General features: G+C 42.7%; 1 protein-coding gene across 2 annotated transcripts; it reads right to left on the bottom strand.

Moving 5' to 3' along the window:
* Nucleotides 1–2428: 2428 nt before the first annotated feature.
* Nucleotides 2429–11929, bottom strand: SKP1 (S-phase kinase associated protein 1). Of its 2 annotated transcripts, XM_082063754.1 has the most exons (7): nt 11801–11929; nt 8988–9084; nt 6680–6753; nt 5299–5442; nt 4500–4640; nt 3658–3719; nt 2429–3081 (listed from the first exon to the last, which is right to left on the bottom strand). In XM_082063754.1, exons 2-6 carry the CDS (start codon nt 9082–9084, stop codon nt 3684–3686), a joined length of 492 nt encoding a protein of 163 aa, XP_081919880.1. In that variant the 5' UTR covers nt 11801–11929; the 3' UTR covers nt 2429–3081; nt 3658–3683. The 2 variants fall into 2 exon arrangements, with proteins under 2 accessions (XP_081919880.1, XP_081919879.1); XM_082063753.1 differs by having other exon boundaries at nt 2429–3719.
* Nucleotides 11930–20927: the final 8998 nt, after the last annotated feature.

The following is a 20927-nucleotide window of genomic DNA, read 5'->3' as shown; positions in this document are numbered from 1 at the left end:
CTAGTGTAACTCAACAATCGTGTCAAGCCGGTGTAACTAACACCCGATTGGTACCTTGCTCTGGATGAAACATGTAACTTCGCAGCAAAGCAAAGGCGGGTATAAGAGAAAAAAACAGATGTGTCTAGGTAACAGCAGAGGAAATTTAGGGAAAAGTCCTGAACAGTGTTAAGCGTGTCCCCTGACCAAGGAGCACACAGCGCTGGCATACACCCACCAGCCCTCACTCATTTCAGAATTCACCGGGATTTTCATGCATTTTTTCAAGGCTGCTTGGTCCCCTCCACAGTGGACACCTGCCTTGGTCAGGGCACACTGACCAGCAGAAGGCCTGTCTGTATCACAGCGTCCTCTCACTGTTTTTATTCCATCCAATTCCTGCAAAATCTCAGTGGAACCTGCTGCTTCCTCTGCAGGAGCTGCCCCTCGTACATCCACAGCACGGACGCAATTCCACAGCCACAGAGCTGGAGCAATTACATCTATTTTCTGACATAATTCCAACCCTGCACGCTGCTCTATACGTACAGGTTTAGAGCCAGACCTCACCCTGTGCTTTCAGCTACTGCAGTATAAACTCTGAATATCCACTTGCGATACTCCAACATGGTCAGTTTATACTAGTGTAACTGAGAAATTTTTTTCCAAAACACAAGATAGGAGACCTTTAAGCTGCCCATTCCCAAGACAAAACAGTGAGCATGACCAGCTTTTGTTACATGCCTAATAGCTGATAAGTGATACCAAAACAAAGTTACTTTTATCAAGACCAAAAAAAAAAAAATCTTTAGAAATGGTATATGAAGTGTTACTATTTTATGTTAATACTTTTTTTTTAATAGAAGGAAAACTTTGCCCTTAAGTTTTTAGTTGCAACAAAAATTTTTTTTTAGTTCTTCTACAACAATTTCAACTCTTCCTGAAATACATATTTGGATTCCTGAAATCAGTTTGAATGTAGAAGTCATGGAAGTACCACTTCATTAAACCAAGTAAAACCACTGTATGTATGTAGCAGGGATAAATGTTTTGCAGCTGTACTTTCATTTGTCCAATGACTATCCATCATTTGTTGTAATTTTTTTTTATTTCATTGATTTTGTATTTTTTGGCTTTTATGTTCAAAATATGTTTATAGCTTTATAAATAAAGTAATTGCCAGACTGGCTATTCAAAATAGGCCACTGGAAGTTGTAATACTATCAAACTCTCAAATAACTATTTCTTAGAATTTAAGAAGATTCCTGCCTTTCCCCCCTGCCCTCCCCCCCACCATTTGTATGGACACATAGTTTTCAGAATAACTGCCAAGTCTTCAATGGGTAAGACTGAAATGGTAAACCAAGACTAAGAAAAAATACCTTCTTCTACAATATCTACCAGCACCTTGCCTTCCCTACCCCTGCACTTCATCACTTCAGCCAGGAGCAGCCAGCCCTGATCATGTCATTACTTATAAAAAAATAAAAAAGGGGGGGTGGGTTAAGGCAGCACCAGACAAGTTACACAGCAATATTAACAGTGAGAAATGCAACTGTCTCTCTCCCTTGCAAGAATTTCAAAGTATGCAGCTGAGACAGTACTACAGGGGAATTTCAGTTAGAAAAAGTAAGTTATATGGAATCCTGACTACCAGGACTATGAAGAATATTGAAATCTGCAAAGCTACATAATACTGTGAACACCCAGACCAGCCCTTGCTTCCACATGCTGCTCTGCTACAGCTCCACACAAGCATCAGTAGCAGGAGCCAACTGGCACGACCCTGGAGCTTCAGCAGAACACAAACAGAATTACATATAGGGTTCTGTATTAGCAACACAGCACTCCAAGGATGAACTAGTGTATTCTAGAGCACGCAGATGGATTAAATTTCTTGTAAGAATCCAGGATAAACTGAGTATTAAACTCCAGGAAGAATTTCCCTTGGAGCACTTTTAAGCTGAGGTGTACTGTTTGCAATACAGGATGCTGGAAAGGCTTCCTCATGTCCAAGTCCAGCACTGGAGTATTTTATGCCCACTGACACTGACACTACGATATCTATAATATGACCATATAATACAGACAGCAGCACAAGGGCAGGCCCATTAATAAGCAGATGTGAGCAGCAGCTGCATTCAAAGCATGGGTCTGAATGCTGCCTTAGAGCAAGTTATGAATGCTTTCATTAATGGTCACATCAAAGATAAAATAAAAGCTGGTAACCCATCAAAAATATCCATCTGGACTGCTTGCTATTTAATTTCTGACTTAATTTGACAAGTTGTCCATTGTGTCTGACTAGTGGCTTGCGTTAGTCATTAACAAAGCCTTTACATCTGTTTTCATTTCAATTAAGCACTGCCTCAGTGCTATCATTTGTATACTCAGCAATAAGTGACAGTAAGATTGTCTAGTTCCAAATAACTAGAACCATTTGCAAATGAAAGTTTAAAAGCCCTTTATTAATTCAGAAGTGAAACACTGATATTTAAAGTGAGATAAGTATGTTTATTAAGGTTCATTCTACTCTAAGGTTTATACAGAGAATGGAATGCAATACAAGCTAAGAGCACACCTCAAAGATCTACCACACACCCATCTCCTACTCCCTATAAGGGAACTGTAAAAATCAAAATTAAAAAAAAAAAATCAGAAAACCAGTTACTGTTTAACTAGTTGCAAGTGGCTTTGTCCAAAGAAGTTAAGCTTGATATTGCATTAGCTTCATATGAAATAATTAAGTCTCTACAAGCTGAAGTATCACATACAGAGGCGGTAAGATTTCCCATGGACACACAAAACCATGTTTTAAAGAGCTACATCACAAAGGTTGTTTAAAATCGCCTAAAAACAAGCCACTAATGGCATGCACAGGTCAATAATATTAACTTTGGTAATGTCGTTCATTTTTGGTCAAACCTGGATCCACTTGTAACAGGAATATGTATAAAAAAACACACCCGTCCTGTGCATAAAGCAACACACTTTGCTACCAGCTAGAGGCAGGTCTTCAAGACATGGCTGAAGTATTCAAATTTAAGCGTCAGGGGCTTGCTTAGTTCTAGATCACATCTTTCACTAGTCTGTAAAACAAGACTAACAGGACAAGAAAATGGGCAAAAAGGTCTCTTCTTTGTTTAATCTCTCTCTTTTTCTATGCAGGACAAGAACCATCTTGAAAGTTATATAGCTTTAAGTAACACTAATTTTCCCCACAATGTTTTTGTAAGAAATCCAGTAACTTTTCTTACTTTACCTAGTCCCCCAAGACACATTCTGCTTTGTTTTTCTTTCTGAAGCTATCAATACCCTGTAAATACAAGTGTTTCGTTCTTCTTGAGGAAGATGTCATAGGCGGTTTTATTTACAATGGAGTCAATGTTTAGCACTGTAACTGGACTTGAACAGCTTAAAAGTGTAATAAAATTACCTTAAGTGCTACTTTCCATAGAGAACCCACACTTAGTTCAGTTTTATTCATTGCAGAGTAAAGTAAAAAGACATCCAATTACACTAGTAAAAACTCAGAAGATTTAAATTTGTACTCAAAAAAAACACTACACATGCAAAGGGAACAATATCCTGCTAACACAACTTCATTTGCTGCTGCATTTGTCTAATATTAACAATTATGAACAGAGCAGTGCAACTAGTATTTGGAACAATCCTTACAGTGTTTGAGTGTCAGGCACAACACTTCACTTCTCTTCACACCACTGGTTCTCTTTGCGTACCTAAAAAACCAAAACATTTTAACTATTAATATGTTGCAGTGAACTTCTAAAAGTTAGCTGTAAATTCCCCTAAGCATTAAGGGTTACTTATCACAGAAAGGCATAAACCTGGAAGTAGCTTGAATTTTTCATGCAGGGTTTGTAATTAGGAAGTGAGTCTCTCAAACTGACCTGTTTATCAATATAAACCAATAAATGTAGTTCTCATGCCCAGATTTGATCAAAACTGAATTATTTCCACTAAGTAAAGCAAACAGACTAGCTCAAGACTAAATTGTTTGTTTCATGACATGGCACTGAGGACAAACTAAAGTGTACAATTCACAGTCTTTGTATTTAAACAAGGCATCTTGCTCTGATCTTTCCCAACTCTGCCATTTTACAGCTGGTTTGTTGTTCAAGCTGTATGATTAATTAGTTCATTTCTTAAAGATGAGAATCCAAACATCTTACCTTGCCAGCAACACATCTTCAGCATTCTTACTACAGCTCCAAACCAGCAAGCTAAGGCTGCCATAGACAATCCTACATGCTTTCTCAGACACACTTTGAGATCAGAAGTCAATAAGCTTTGTCTTGACCTTTTCAGGCAACAGGGTACAAGGGCTATAGGCACTGAAAGGTCTTCCACCAGTAGCAATCTTCCAATTAGGAGTTCATGCATCAGTTTACGCTTACTGCTAGCAAGTGAGTTGTATCACGCATTGAATTGTGAAGCGCCACACAGCAATTCAGCGTAACGAAAAGGCGCCAAATTATAATTAAACCCAGATCAAGTACCTGTGCTTCTTCCTCCTCAGTGAAGTCATTCTTAATATTGAATGTCTTGCGAATTTCTTCTGGAGTTTTCCCCTTGATCATGTTTGCCACTGTCTTGCACGTGACATCAAGCAAACCTTTGATGTCCAAGTAATTTGCAGCCTGTAGAAGAGTTTCCAAATTTAAAGCTTCCGTATCAATATTCTGCCTGTGTTGATATACTACCAAAGCTTGCTTACACTGAAACTGCAGAATACTATAACTGCAAACAGATCATCTCCATTTTGAGAAACTTCTAGCTAGAACCTCAGAGTACCTAAAACTTGCTTGCCAAACAGAAGAGACTGTATTTTGTACCAAAGACACACCCCCCTGTCCCTTCTTCTACAAAGGTCTTTCAGAAGCCTGCAAACATTTGAAGCTGAAGTGCTGTTGACTAGCTAAGACACGTAACATTGGCCCAAAGTACCACACAAGGTACAAAATTTAAGTCAAAACTAGATTTTGATTTGTATGCAGATCTCCAGAACTCCATTCCTAGGAATAAGCCCTCAACTAGGACTCAAGAGCCACAAGAAAAAAGACAGCTGAGGGCCTCATATTCAGAAAAGTGTATTAATGGATGAATGAGCGAGTTTAACGTGCAGCATAAGATTAACAAGTATTCTAACATCCTCAATTTTGGCGAGTAGTTCTGGCAAACTACTGGCTCTCTCCACATACCCCCCCAGAAGTTATTGAAGAAGCATAAAGATTTGTCAAGTGCACCAACAGTGTGCACTTCACAGGTGCAGCCTTTACACTTCTTGAACACACTTACCAAGATAAGTTCAAAGAGTGTTCCTTGGTCTACTTTCAGAAATTCTTGATCCCACACAGGGATGTCATCTGTCCTTTTTTCTTTGTTCTCATCATCCTCAGGAGGAGGTGGATCATCCTTGTGATGGGTGCACCACTGAATCACCTAATTATTGTTTTGATATTAAAGTTTTATCCAAATTATTCTCCCATTAGGCCCCAACTATAACTTAACATCATTTTATAAGAACTGCACCTTTTTCCCTAGATTAATACTAGAATCCTGTACAAACATGCTCCGTTACCCGATATTTTCATCTTAGAACAACTGATTCCCAATCCCGGAGTACAAACACCTTAAAGAATCCCATTTAAGACAGCTAGTTAATTACTTACCCTCTTAAAAGGCAGCTGCTGGTGTTATATTCAACCCTGTGCTAACACACACAGGACTGTACAAAGGAAACCTAAACCTAATTTTTCAGTGTTTAATCTCTTTGCAGAAACACTATATTTATTAAGCAGAATACTACGTAAGAGGAAGAGTGTAGAGTGGTAACAGCTGCCAGCAGATGTCTGCCACAGTACAAAGTTCACCTGGTAAAAGTTCACATGTTCCTAAGTCTGTACATTTTATAAAACAACAAAAAAACACCATAACACAACAACAAACAAAAACCTCATCACTTCATCACCCAGACAATTAAAAGGAACAGGGATGTACTGCAAGTAAAATCCTGTTCCATTCTGCCAGTCCAAGAGTCTTTCCAAGCTGTTTATGTGTATGTTCACTAGGAAATAATTCCTAACCCTGTATTTAGTCCTAAACAGTCCAGTGTTTATTTTGGCACAACACTTTCTACTCCAGAGCAAAAAGCATCTTAGAAGATAGCAGCATACTTTTTCCGCTTTTCTCACCTGAGCCAACAATAACCATGAATTTAACACCAGTGAGTGTGCACGGTGTCTCTTAAGCACCGTGACGGCCAGAGGGACACAGCTACTGCAGGTCCTCTCACCACTGCCTGTCCCTTCATCCAGTCTCCTAACATTTGGATCTCATGAACAGCCACTTCAGTTTACAAAATCCAGTTAAAACAAGTGCCTTAATACCATGAAATAGCAGCGTGAACAGATGCCCAGCACACTTTAGCACCTTAGGAAGCCTGTCTGGCCTCTGGCTGCTGTTCCGGGGGGTCACCCCTGTCAGTCTTCTGCCATTACCTGCCCACCAGCCTCATTCCACTTGTCAGACACCCTAGATGTCTGCGTTCATGCACCTCAGACTGGTTAAAATTGTAGCTAGCACATTAGAAGTATTTTTAATACAATAGTTCATAATAGCCAACATAAATTTCACATTTCATTACTGCTATACAACATTACCACATCCAGCAACTTACCTTTTTTAAGATGGCTGCATTCACATTTGGAAGAGGGACTGGGTCATCATCACCTTCATCATCCATTCCCAAATCTAAAAACAGAAAGATGACTAAGCAATCAGCAGGCAAAACCATTTACTCTTCTCTGCATTGGGCTGCTTCACCAGTTCTCCACTATTTCAACAACACTGAGGCTGAATGGATTGGAGAAGTCAGAAGCTTCTAGAAAGCTTTGATGAGGCTCTGTGGAGCCATGGCTGCATTACAGATAATAGGTTATATCAAGTTTAGGCTAAGGAGCTAATAAAGCTACCTCAAATGAGAGCAACAACAAACCATTGGTTAAACAGTCAGTTGCTTGTTAGAGCAGAACTTGCTAGCTCAGTGGTCTGGGAACAGGATATGCTGAAGAATCAGACAAATATTTATGTATTTTTATCACTTTCAACAGTTCAGTCCACAGGTTAAACCAAAGTGTTCCAACTGAGATCTCCTATTCAATTTATTATTTAATAAGAATTCTGATCTACTGTGGTAAGGACAGACAATTTTTGTCCCCTATAGGAGCAGGAAATACCACAGCCATAGAGATGCTCATTAATTTGCCTCTGAAGCACTTGTACCGATTCTTAACATCTGAAGGAGTTTGCACACTAAGCAGCACAAACCCTCCAATCCAAATAACACTTAAAAGCATAGCTTCCAATACTTTGTTTTAAAAGCTTGTCAGCATGTTCAAGAGAGATTTGGATAAAGTTTGTCACTTTGTCCCCTTCATATGATTAAGGAATCAAAGTGAAAATTGGAAAAAAAAAATTTGGACTTGATATGCAGAACAAATACCATCTTAGCCATCTTTGATTAGAAAATGGGTTTTTTTATTACACAAAAGCTAACAGTTGGATGACCCTAGCTGTCGAAGATTAACATCCTATAATTAGTTACATAATTGACTAACTACACAGACCTTCACTCATATGCACAGATGAAACAACTCTACATCCCCAAGGAACTTATTTCTTAAGAAGACTGTCACACCATCATCACTGATCAAATTTGTACACAAAAATAGCATGTACTTCTGGATTAGGCAAGTCAACTATTGTTACTGTTACTGGGATATTAATTAGCACTACTTTTTGTTTGAAATAACTTCATAAATCCAGAAACTAAAATACTGACATTAAAGGGTACTGCATATATCACCAATTACTGGAAACTTCAAATGGCAGATCCTAGTGTAAGAAGTGACCAGTTCAAAATCAGTGGTATGGGGAAATAATTCAAGCAATATCTCACATTTAGTAAACTCTGCTCAACTTGTTCCCACCACCTCCAAGGCAGCAATTTCATCTGTTATCAAAAAACGATACTTCATTAGTGGTCCCATGATGCTCAACCCGACCTCTCAGCTGCAGCACCCAACACACAAAATGTTTATTAACTGATGCTTAACCAGCTGGACTGCAAATTTCACTGCAATTCATTGTGCTCCCTAATGTATCCCAACCAACTGCTGCATTTCCTGCTCATGTTGCCAGTCATGTTCAACAGCATCTTATTAACAGAATCAAAGTGTTCAATGCTTGAAGTAATTCAATCTTTTATTATTCTTATATATAAGGTATCACACCCAAAGATTTATTACCAATAACAGAATTTTAGCTACATCTACAGAAAGATTTTTTTCCCCAATTCATGAATACACCCAAAAACTGGAAAAACAAACCAGTAAACAATGAGGATTTGCACTAGAGGGATTAGACACAGTTTGCTCTGTATCCTAGCCATCTGGCAGACTTCCCCTCCCCCACCATGAGTTCTTTTGTTTCAATTTTATGTGGGCAGGAGATCAGAACTAGGTATTTATTCCAAATAATTTGACTGCATTCATAGTCTCACAATACAGGTTTCATTTTATCTCTGTCTTCATTGCATTTCTTTATGATCTCCCACCCCATTTAAAGGATATTTACATTTTAAGACTGGTTTATATGATTAAATAAACTCAGTTTTTAATATTAGTAGATGTTCTGTTTGCTTAACTTTCACAAAACCAAAGTACGCTGTAGGTGAGACAGTGAGGTGCTTGTATTTTACTAGTCTCCCTATAAATGCTCTTAACAAGAAGACTTAACTTTAAGCTTTTTGCAAGAGCACATCCACCCAAAACATAGCTTCAGCTACAACAGCCATTGTTCCAGCTGTTCTGACCTAAGACGGCAAACTGCTCCATAGGCCTAGAAATCCAGTACCAGTTTGTTCCCTTTGGTCACAATTCCTGTTCAAAAAGCTTCCTTGAAGCTTCCTCAGGCTTCACTCTTACCTTCCAGCATGGTCTTTATAGTGACAGACTGTTTTGCAATTTCAACATCAACTTCAAAGATTTCGCCATCTGAGCTCTGGAGTTTAATTGAAGGCATCTACAAGAGAAGGACAGTTACTTCCACACAATCTTCAGCAAATGTTACAAGTTTAGCTGACTTAAATATGTACGCTACCCTTCCTATTTATACTGGTCCTTACCAACAGCAGACAGCCCAGTGCCACCTGAAGTATGCTCAGATTATTCACTGCTTGGATTGACAGGCCTAAATTCATTAATCCTCCTGCTTAAGAAACAAGGATCGACAGAAAGAAGTGTAACCTCAATGTAAGAGAACTCTTTTCTTCATTTGAAAGCAGAAAATACACAAAACGGATTAGTCTGTGCTCATATTTTTTTATAGTACAACACTAAAGCTATACTTCTCTTGAGCTTACTTTCAAGACTTCCAAACACTACTGTTTTCAAATCCAAACAACTGCTACTCACTTTGAATATTCAGTTTTCAAATTATAACCTCTTGAACAGAATCACAAAATTGAGGTTGGAAAGAACCCCTCTAAGCAAAATCTAGTCCAGCCTCCCTTCCTCCAAAGCCAAACAGACCAGGTTACTCAGGATCGAGGGGTTTCCTTAAGAAAAGTGTTTGGTTTTCTGAAGAGAATAAAAAGCAATATATCACTGTGAGGAAGGCTACTCTTACAGAGTAGGAAGGTGGATCAGCACTTTGTCGGCATTAGGAAAGACCAAGATGACTATGCATTTTAACAGAGTTTTTCAAACCATAATAAGACATACAATAGAAGCAACAGACTTCATATATGTCAATAGCATGAAAATAAACCTTTTAAGAATCTATCTTTCCAGATATTTAACAACTCAAACCCAGAAGAAAGGTACGTGATACAGCAGCTCATAGGTTACAACTTCTGTCTGAAACTACACATTAAATCTGTTTGGGTATTACTGCACTTGTATCAACTGACTTGAGGACATGATAAACATAATTGCGTGGCCACACAACTTTTATAACTCAGTTCTCAACAAACTAGTAGGATGTGCTACAAAAAGTTCCTTTACCACTCAAAATGTTTGTTAGCAGCAGACCACTGCAACAGTATCATTTTTTTCCTCAAGTCACCTGCTTAAAGATCTCAAAAGCCTGTATTTGTAAATACAGCCTGTAAGAGCACTGTAAAGAGAAGCTCTAGAAACAGAGAACCTCAAATTAATTTAATTTACTTTTCAAATGTTCTTCCCCCACCAAACCTAAGAGCCAGCTCCCTATAGTAGTACGTGAGGTACCAAAATTGAATTAGCTAGACCACTTCCAGCAAACTTACATTATCCCTTTCTGAATGTCTCCTGTAGCTCATCAGCATGGCTGAGTCTGAAAGTACTGCACCAAACCCAGGCCAGTGGAGACCAGCCAAACCATGCTATTAAACAGCTCACACCAGCATGAAGCCCTCATTGCTTTAATTTCCATTTGGCGGCACAAGCAGATAGTTAATGTTTACACAGCCATGTAACCCTATATGACAGTGCTACTTCTAATTAAGATGGGTGTTCTGGAGAGACACGATTAAGACTGCTCCAAAGATAACAAATATATACACACAAAAATAGAATTCTGAGTAAAGCATAGTTCTGAGTTTGTAGTTTCAATGATGCTCTGAAAAAAAAAATTATCTAGGCATACATTCCAGATTTAATGCATCTGTTCTTGCAGTGATTGAGAGCACTCTAGAACAAACCCAGCTTCATTCACCAGCCTTCCCATGCTGGTGCCCAGGTTTACACAATGCTGTCTTAACGAGTCCAGCCCCTGCAAGAATATTCGCATTTAGACCCTTGTATCACCCAAACCCACTTTCATCAAGACATTTAGGCTATTGTTAAGAGTCTTAATGAGGCAGAATGAAGCTAATCTATTGTCTTATCACTGATAAAAGATCAATATTTCATCCATTTTTTTTTCTTTTTTTAAACCACAGAGTAGTGGCCTGGAAGAATTAAAAACAAAAAAAAAAAAAAAAAAGAAAGAAAGAAAGAAAAAAAACATTTTCAGCAAACTGCCACACAGCTCTGGAAAGAGACAGGCCCAGGATAGCAAGACAACAATCGAGTGACTAAGCAGACCGGTCCTAAAAGCTCTATTGAACAACAGCAAAACAGGTTGAGAGCCGTCTCAAAAGCTACACATGAATTACAACAGTAATTTGCATGTACAAGATCGAAACGCAGAGCTCGGGCACCTCCAGGAGCGCTACCAGGCAACTCCACGTCTCCCAGAGCCGCTCCGGACGGATTCCCGCCCCTTCCCCTCCGTGTCACCGGCTGCAACGCTGCGATTATTTCATCACCTCGCACCTGAGCCGCTCTGCTGGCGGTGCCGCTCCCGAGCCTCCCTCGCCACGAGGAGCTGCCCGGGAGCCCTGGGGCGGCCCCACAGCCGCTTAGGGGAGGGTCGGGCCCCGCGGGGGCTGAGCGGGGCAGCGCCTCAGCTTTATTTACCAGGCCCCACAGGCGGCACGTTCCCACACAGCCAACCCCCCACCTCCCCTAAGGGCACCATGAGCGTCTCAGCCCCACATTGCCCAGGAAGGGCTCAGACCTCGGCTCAGCCGCTCAGCGACCCTCCCCGGCCGCCACCTGGGAGCTCCGCCGTCACAGCCGCCCGCGCCAGGCGCGACCAGGCCAGGCCCACTGTCCCCACCGAGCGGGCCCCGCAGCCCGGCCCCTGCCGCCGCCTCCAGCACCTATCCCCGCCCCGCCGGCACCGGGCAACCCCCTGAGCTCGCAGGCCTCACCGTGAGGCGGCTGCGTCCGGCTCCGCGCTGACGGGATCTGGCGGCGGCGGCGGCGCTCGGGGCCCAACTGCGACGGCGGGTTTATATGGCGAGGGCGGGGCACGGGGGAGGGGGAAGGACCCGCCTCTCCCTGCCTCGCAACCGTCGGACTGCCCGCCGCGAACGCCTGAGCGAAACACCCCGCTCTGTCACCCAAACGGCGCGGAGCGCGGCTGAAGATTAAAAAAAACGGGCCCCACTGCCCTGTGCAGCGTGGGAACGGGGGAAGCAGAGCCGAAACGAGCGGAGGGGGAAAGCGGTGGCCGTCGGGTCTTTCAGGCAGTGGCGCGGTCGCCCTAGGAACCGCAGAATGGGCGGGGGCGCGTCGCGCGGGCCAACGGCTGCGGCGCCCTGCCCTCCCCCGCGCGGCTGAGGGGCCGGGGCGGCCTCGGGCCCCGAGTGCGGGGACGGGAACGGGGGCGCGCCCGGGGAGACCAGGGGAGAGATGCGGCCGGGTGCTGCCGTGAGGGGGAGCGCGGCGTCCCGATGGAAACCACTCGTGGTGGTGGGGCCTGTGGGGCCGGGAGGCCGGCCCGGTGTTCTCCTGGAGAAGCAACCGGCCGTGCGCTTAAAAACGGTGACTGGGAGGAACCCGGGCTGGTCACAAAAAGCCCACGTTGGGTGTTTTCCTTTGAGCGGGGTTTCACAAGGAGAAAGCCCAAGGCCCAGGGGGAACCGACACCCCTGCGAGGGCAGCCGGCGGCGGTGGGGGAGGCCGGCTCGGTGTGTGGTGGCGGCTCGTACGTGAGCGCTGCGAGGTGTGATCTCCAGTGGCTGCTCGGGCCGCAGCAAACATTTTAACGGGAAAACTACCCTGAAAAAGCGGCCGATTTCAAATGGTTGCAACAGCAGGTTGCCCTCCTCGAGTGGCAGTACAGCTGAGAATAGCGCATAGGGCTGCAAACGTATTATACGTCTAACAATCACTGAACATCTACCCCAAATCTGCCGGGAATTCAGGCAGCTACAGCTCTGCCCCTGCCCGGAGCCCATTAAAGCATCTCCAGACACCAGCTGCCACCAGGCCGAAAGAGCAGACTGGGAGCTGGGAACCGCAGTGATGCAGCCAAAGCCACGCTGCCTTGGCACAACCCCCCGCCTGAGCACGTACCCCAGCACAGACAGCGTTTCCTGAAAGGTCAAGAGTTGTTCTAGATGGCAACAGGCATTGAGTTGTCAGAAAACCAGGGAGTTTTCGCTCAGTGATGAAGGCAGACTGGGGCGCAAGTCCACCAAAGTAAATGTGAAGTGTCCAGGTGCTGCATTGTGCTGACACACACACCACACATTCCACGCTATTGTTGAGCTTGGTTTTGCATCAGCTGCCCATGGCAAAGTGGCTTTTAAGTAGTTATTTACTCAGTGATGACCTACTATTACAACAATTTGCTTTACTTAAAATCTTAATTTAAAATGTGTTTAGAACCAAAGAATGTTTTCACAGCACTCCAATGCAGGCATATCCGTGCTACCTGTGAGCAGCCTGGTAGCTGCAACAGCATTGCCATCCAGAGCACAATGCAGCCTAAGTCACCGTTTTCCCTTCCCTTAGGATCCCAGAGGGTCCCAGGCTGTACACCACACACCTTATAGAACAAGTGACAGTCATAACCACTAGAAAATACCTTCCAACATAAAGAATTCCCATGAGATTCAGAAATTCTCATTTCAGATGCTGCAGCCCCAGACAGTAGCCTAGCAGCAGATGTATAAAGTCATCTTTCTTTTCTTAGTTTTCTACCTGGGTGCCATAACCAGCAAGATCACAAATATTGCAAGTATTTGATGCAGAACAATGAACAGGTTTAGTTTATACTGAAAGCGCGCTGATAGCGTTCCTTGCAGTCTTTTGGTTAGGGCTGACACCCTGGAGAGATCAAAGACAGATTGACAGCCAGGAAGAACCTCTTAGAGCTCAGGTGACGGTGAGACTGTTCCACATCATGTCATGTCTCTTCAATAGCTTTCTACACGTTTCAAAGAACTTGGAGGAGACTGCCTGACTTGGGAATCTTCTTTCATGGGCTTTAGGATGCCGAGCAGCTCATTAGCCACAGCACATCTGAAGATGGGTCTGAGGAACCTGCTCTGACTTTGAAGATGGATCTAAATACAGAGTGTGGTCCAGACGGCCTCAGCAGTCCCTTCCAGCCTGAATTACTGTACGCTTCTGTAACATGTGCTTCTGTGGAACTCTTCGTAACAGCTGAGTGAGCATCCAAAGGTGTCAGGTGGTGCTTACAGAGCAGACTTTGACGCTAACAGGGGTTCCTCAAAGATCCTGGTATTAGTAATCAGATAAGCTCTTTGTTCACCATTTGTTAGGACCTAGTTATCATCTTTTTTTCAATATGTACATATATGTCACATATATATATGTGAAGCTTCCAAACTATGCCTAGGGTAACCTTTTGATTGTACCATCATGTTTACCTCTTTTCTCCTCAATCAGTCCATCTCGTACTCCAATGCTGAGAACCACATTCACTGCACTAAAAATAAGAAACAACACTGCCTTTATTTTCCTTAAACATTGTTTTTTTGTTTGTTTTATTTATATGAAAACTCCTTGGTTTAGAGGAGCAGGTGATGACAAAAGGTGGTCTGTGGAAAACATATCTGCAAATCCTAAATCCTCTTCCCCAACGTTGCCAAAGATGAAGGTTTCTGATTTGGCTTGTGATCAGCGAGCACCAGCTCTCAGACTGCAAATCAGGCGCAGCGGAGGGGGATGGGGTTTGCTCTCTACACAAGACAAAACTAATAAAATCTAGGAGTAGTCAGCTAAATTCCATGCTTAATTATGGTCTGTATATGAATTTAATTTGAAGTGATACTATTGATGAGCTTTTTACTTGATATAGCTTTCTAAACGAGAAAATTCAGTCCACGGTGAACTTTGAATTCAGCTGTTGAATTACAAGTCTGTGAAAGTTAAAACAACAACACCACCCCACACCCAAAAAGAGCGGCAGCCGGCTGTCACTGATAGGCTGTAATCACACGCGGGCCACCTCCTGCTGTGCCCTACATATCATACGACGAACCACCGCAGCGTGTCCAGATGCTTTCTGTTATCTCTCCTGAAAAAGCAGCTGCTGCAGCGTTGATAGCCAAAGTCCCGCGAGTGAGTCAGTATTAATAACACAAAACATCCATCCTTTGGTAAAGCTGCAAGGCAGAGAACAAGATTTTTCAGAAAAATGGGTGGCCCAATTTTAATTGTTACACACATCTGTAATCATTGCAATGCAAATAATCCTAAACCAAAGCATTGCCGCTCTGAGCCAGAAAGATAATTACACCATGTATCAGCCACAGATAAATTACAATTAAGGGCCTTTTACCGCTAAGAACCCAGATGAGGAAGGGGAAGCTGAACACTAAAGCAAATACCTGAAAAGACTGGAGCAACCAAGAGCAGTGCAAGCATGATTTAATGCCTACCGGATCCAGAAGAGCTCTGACCTACATCCTCACAGCATCGCTGGGCTGTGGGCAAAGCCGGGGAAGGGGATTGAAACAGCTGAGCATCAGGGCAGCCTCCCAGACACAGCACCCATCTGCTCCACAGTCATAGAGTCCCTTCCTGGCAGTGTCAGCCAAAAATTACCGTGCTCCCCACCCCTCCAAACACCTCACACTGCCCAATTTTACCCAGAAACTGGTGGGGATTTTGTTTGTTTCCTGCTGGTGGTTACTTACAGACTATAGAGATAACACACTTGATTATTTTTCAACATCACAAGCATCTAAGCCTAATGAGAACCAGGCTTGAAAAAGCACAGCTGTGCTCCATGGACAAGTTGGAAAACTTTACAGAACTCAGCCCCAAGCCACACAGATGGGGTGTGACAAGGGCCGAACTCGAGGGTCTTGAAAGCGGAGCTGCAGAGAGCATCAGGGACAATTTGCTGCAAAGCAAGTGTGACAATCAAACCTGAACAAGAACCTAATCTACACGTAGGGGAAGGTGAGACTGCAAAAATACTCTGTTTTCAGGAATAAAAAAGATATGGAACAATTTTTAAAACCAACAGCCACAACAAGAAGTCAGAAAAAAATTGGAACTGACTGGTTCAGCGTAAAACCAGAAAACAGAATTATTCACGACAGAGATGGTAGAAAGACATTGTTGAGCTCGGCGGCCTGTGCCACCATTGTTTAATGCAATCTTGCAACAATGCAGCAGAAGAGAAAAATTCTTTTTCTCAGTACAACTCTGGAAAAAGCTGATTATTGTTTCCACTTCATCAAAACTTTCATTACAGGTGCATCCTCAAGAAGGTGCTACTTCTCATCCAAGCTGTGCCCCAGCAACGCAACACAGTGGGTGGCAGAGCCCCCCGGCTGGGTGAGAATCCGATTAACTCTGACAGACAAAACTCAATAGGCAAATCCTGTCAAGCAGACATCAACTGGTTTGGTTTTTTTTCTTTATCAGCTGCTATTTCTTCCTCTAACAAGACTCAGATTCCCCTTATATAACTACAGGGATTCATGATAGTTTAGGAGACTAAAGACGGGGGAAAAACTAGGAAAAAAAAAAAAGGATTAAAAATAGAAACTCACCTACCTCAAGCATATTTGCAGCATCTACCTCCTAATTTCATCCTCAGTCCACCTCCACATACTTAAACAGACCAATTTTGGTGCTTTAAACCCTTTGGAGTACTCAGAAGGAGCCAGGCTTGGGGATGATGAGCAGCCCATAGGGCTCATCCACAGCGAGATGTACTCATATTAATTCATGAAAAGAGCAGAGTTGCTTTAAACGGTCTTAAGAACCACTTTAAGTGGCAATCTATAAAACTGTGAACATCCCCGATAACCAAGCAGGTGAACCAGGTTGGCTTTAAAGGGTTGTGTGGCACCTGATTTCAACCTTGGAGCTGTTCAAAGTCAAAAAAACCCCAGATTATTCTGGGCCGGTTCTTACAGCCCAGTCAATAAAGAGCAGTTGCTTTGAGGTTTCAAAGTCCTTGGGAATAGATAGAGTGTGTTTCAGAAGTCAGACTAATTCAAAGAATTTTTAAAAGAGATTGCAGGGGAAAAGTGCAAATCCAGTGCCATTTTGAGATGGCCAAACTAAAACTAGATGAAGTCATGAGCAGCCACAACGCAGAACCCATCTCCAGCTCAAAAGGAGCAAAGCTGCCTGCAAACTGGGTTAGGCATGGAATGAACATCACAGGATCCTCTCAGATAAGACTCATCCAGGGAAACCCCCTTTTTCTTGATTAAAAAAAGGAGACAGAGCAGCATTCACTGGCCGCTCTTGCACCGACTGCTAAAAGAAACGGTTTGACACAAAGCGTTATGATGAGGCGGGGGTGGTGGGTAACTTTTTTGAACTGCCTGAAAAATGAAGGCAGGTGGGAGCCAGCCTAAAGCCTTTCGGCCCAATTGATCACGCCGTTACCAGTTACATTCCTCTTGGACCGTTCAGCACTTGGTTTTCAAATCATACTCCAGAAGACAGTTTACATATTTAATAAAAATCAGGGGAAAAGCCCCAACTCCTCTTCAAAAACGTTCTGTTTGGGGGAAATCTCATGAGGAAGACGTATACAGGAGTCAGCAATAGGACCAAATAGCAAAGATTTAGTCTGATTTATGCAACTGTATGCAATGATGCAAGTATCTGCAAAATGGACAGTCAGCAGAAGCACCTGCCTGCGAGTTTTCAGCCAGTATCTTCCCCCTAAATCATCCTGCTCCACCTCCAACACCAGCCCCCGAGCTGCAGAGCCTGGGCGAGGGTCAGAAAAACCAAGCCGATACCAGTTTGAAGTTATTGGAACATCTCCCCGCTCCCTTTATTTCCAGCTGATGTTTTTGCAAACCACAACTAAAGCCTTGTGACAGCTTCAGGGCAGCTGATGAACAAGCTAATGGGATAAGCACCAATCCCGAGTCTTGTGTACTGTAACCCAGGAAGGCGCTTTTTTTAAGGACAGAAATATCGTCATTTTCTGTCCCAGCCCCAAAAACACCCAAAACTAGATATTCTGCAGCCTCACCAGCTAACTCATCCCAGTGCTACAGTGCCCTCCTATTTGAAAATCTATTATGTCCAACCTGGTTTTAGAGGTTTCCCAAATGCTGGTTAATTACATATAGGTAATATTTACGTTCTGTTCCAGATTATTGTTTTGTACCCCAGCAGCAATCAGTTTAATCAGCATCCAAAAGCAGTTCCATTCACCACAGAGTAATTACAAGAGATCAGGAGCTGCAGTTCAACCCATCTTAAAGAATACAGCTTTTAAGCCACAGCACAGGTTTTAAAAGGCTAAACCATGCAACACTACTTAATTTAAAACCAAAAGTGTCGTTTCAGCCTTTTTTTCCTGTATATATGCCAAAGAACTCCAGTTCCTCGCTCAAGAGAGCAGCTTGCCTTTATTCTCATCCAAAAGGAGCACAGCCAAATGAATTAGAACACCAAAATAACTTCTTAAAAAACCACAGCAGGCTGACTCATGAACTGCTTACTCTGCAGGGCTTTCTTACTGTATTCACGGGTACTGAAAGATTTCTACAGTCCAGTGCAATTTTTACTTAACGCTTTACCTTCCAACCTTCTCCTGGAACTTGCAGAGAACTAATACTCGGTGTGGTGATCACTGTAGCATACAGAAGGTAGCCTATGCATTCTATGGGAGTTCAAGAATCATTGCTTGCAGTATTTTCCTCCAAAATCTAAGCTTGTATAAACCATGCATAAGGTTGCAAAAATCAAGGAATACTAAAAAGCCATCTATCTTATGTAAAACTTTGTTTTAACCTAAGCAAACCCTCCTACGATATATATTGAGTTTCCATGAGTGCTCAACATACAGACAAAACAAGAAGCAATTAAAGAGGGATAAACAACAGCTGCAGAAGTGGTGAAAGTGGAGCCACACCTTCAGTTAATTTAGAGCAGCTTTTAATTTCAAATTCAAAATCATTTGATGGCACTTGCCTCTTCTCACAGACCATTTTTCCAGAAAGAGCAAGTGCATTTATCCTTCAGCCCCCTCCTGCTTGGGGTCACAGCTCCTCGACAGCAGGAATTGCACCACAGTATTAGTAAGGAAATGAGGATGAAGGGATGAGAGGGGAAAAACAGATGAATGTGTTTATCGAACTACAAAAAAAGGCCCCAAATAAACCTAGCACTTGCATAACAGTTTTGTATTGTACATGAGGAAATCCTTCACCTTTAAGATTTCAGGCTGAATTTTTAAATTGCCAAAGCAAAGACTTTGTCTCAGGCTCTTAATGCACAATTACTTCATGAAAATTACTTCCAGTGTTTACTGCTATCGCAAGAGGGAAAAAAAAAAGCCCTCAGGTGGAATGGGGGAAGCACAGATCAGTGGGTATCAGTAACTCTGGGAAATCTCTCACATTTCCAGATGGATTTTTGATACTAACCAGACTGAAACCTGGGCAGATGAATTGTCAAAGCTCTCCTCAGCAATACATACGCTCACCCCCTTTTCCCCAAGGCAGAATTTACTCTGTCATCATCCAGACACACAGGGAAGAGGGGTGACCAGCTCTGTCTGTCTTCACTCGCCCATGTGTCAAGTATCCTCCCAGGGCACTGTCAGATCTAAAAAGAGGTAACGCTGCCCAAACACTTGAAGCGGGGAGACAGAACATGTGTGCAACATCACAGCTGGAAACAATCTGGCATGGGCACAAGCTGAGGAACACACGCAGTGATGTACCTCGGAGAAAACGTCTGTCACACACATGGAGCTCCTTGTCTGTCCCCAAGGGAGCCATTCCCCAGGGCTCTGCTGGCCAGCAGGTCATGGACGGAGGCGGCCGTAGAGGGAATAGGGTGAGAAACAGACAGAGGAAAGGTGTAAAACCACTTGAAGAAAATAAAACACACCTGGCAAATCTCTACACTTCAAATCCATCCCATTTTTCTATTCAAACCAAAGTTACTGAATGTTTTCCTGCGTAGGAGTGAAATTTCATCTTTTTTGAGTTAATGCCCCCTCAGTTCAGAAGGTCAAGGCTCCACAAATGAAGGGTGCTTACTTCAGTCTGATACGCAAATACAGCTAAATGGCCAAACGACAGGACATCAGTAAGCGTGATTTAAGTAAAATGCAATGTGGGAAGGCTAACCATCTCCCATCTCTCCAACAGTAACAGGATTCTACTGAGTCTATCCAAATTCTGAGAAACAAAAGAAAAATTGAGAACTTCTTAAGGCTGGTTCACGCAAAAATGCCAAGTTTCATTCACAACTGCCTTCAGACAAGTCAAACCCCAGTGCCAGCACTCCTCACTGACCGCTGCTTCTAACTATCCTGCTGGAAAAAAAAAAAAAAAAAAAAAAAAAAAATCAACAAATCAAAAAACAAAGAAAGCAAACAACCCATTAAACTACCACAATATGGATTTTCAAGCTACTCCTATTTCATGAAGTTCACCAGTATTTGTAGTGAAGAAGGCAACAGACACTGATCGCCGAATCAAGTGCAAATCCTAGTTATGCTTGTTTCCCTGCAGCTGGTGTCAGTCTGAAATGAAGGAAGTTTTGCTCAGGTGAACTTTAAACAGCCACCAATAAATCAGTCAGCAATTATTTCTACTTTAAGTTTTCCTTCTTCCTCTTGAATCTTCCAAACATGCTATTAGTTGCTTAGTGCTGCTTGTGGCCAATCTCCATAAGTGACCTTTTTTTTGCTCACAAAGCAATATTGTCAATGATACTTCAAACAGCCAGTCACAGCACAATAACGGGGGGAACGTGCACAAACTGGAGTGACTTTCAACATTTTTTGTTGACTTCTCTTACAACTGCTTGCATCTGTGTACATAAACTGAAGAAATGAACTGGCTGCCCCCACCCCGAGCATGAGATGAGTCACAGCAATTAAAGTAACAGGGAAAAGAGAAAATAGGACAAAGTCGTTACTCTTGAAGGAATGGTGTCAATTAAGGCACAAAGTTCTATCTACAAAAACATTTACAGAGAAATGCAAGTGAAAGGAATTTGAAGTGAACTACACTCTGCAGCTAAGGATTTTTTTTAATAGTGATCAAAGCAAAACTTCCCTATATACTAAATAAG

The sequence above is a fragment of the Streptopelia decaocto genome, assembly GCF_964273445.1.
Source record: "Streptopelia decaocto genome assembly, chromosome: 12".
NCBI lineage: Eukaryota > Metazoa > Chordata > Aves > Columbiformes > Columbidae > Streptopelia > Streptopelia decaocto.
Note: the sequence above shows the minus strand (reverse complement) of the source record. Positions and strands in the feature narration are given on the sequence as shown.

What these genes read in the sequence shown, in the direction of transcription:
- SKP1 (XM_082063753.1), bottom strand. Translation starts at nt 9,084, where the DNA reads ATGCCTTCAATTAAACTCCAGAGCTCAGATGGCGAAATCTTTGAAGTT. An exon ending in TATAAAGACCATGCTGGAAG is followed by an intron (nt 6,754 to 8,987) that starts GTAAGAGTGAAG and finishes TTCTGTTTTTAG; the next exon opens with ATTTGGGAATGGATGATGAA. An exon ending in ATGCAGCCATCTTAAAAAAG is followed by an intron (nt 5,443 to 6,679) that starts GTAAGTTGCTGG and finishes AACAATAATTAG; the next exon opens with GTGATTCAGTGGTGCACCCA.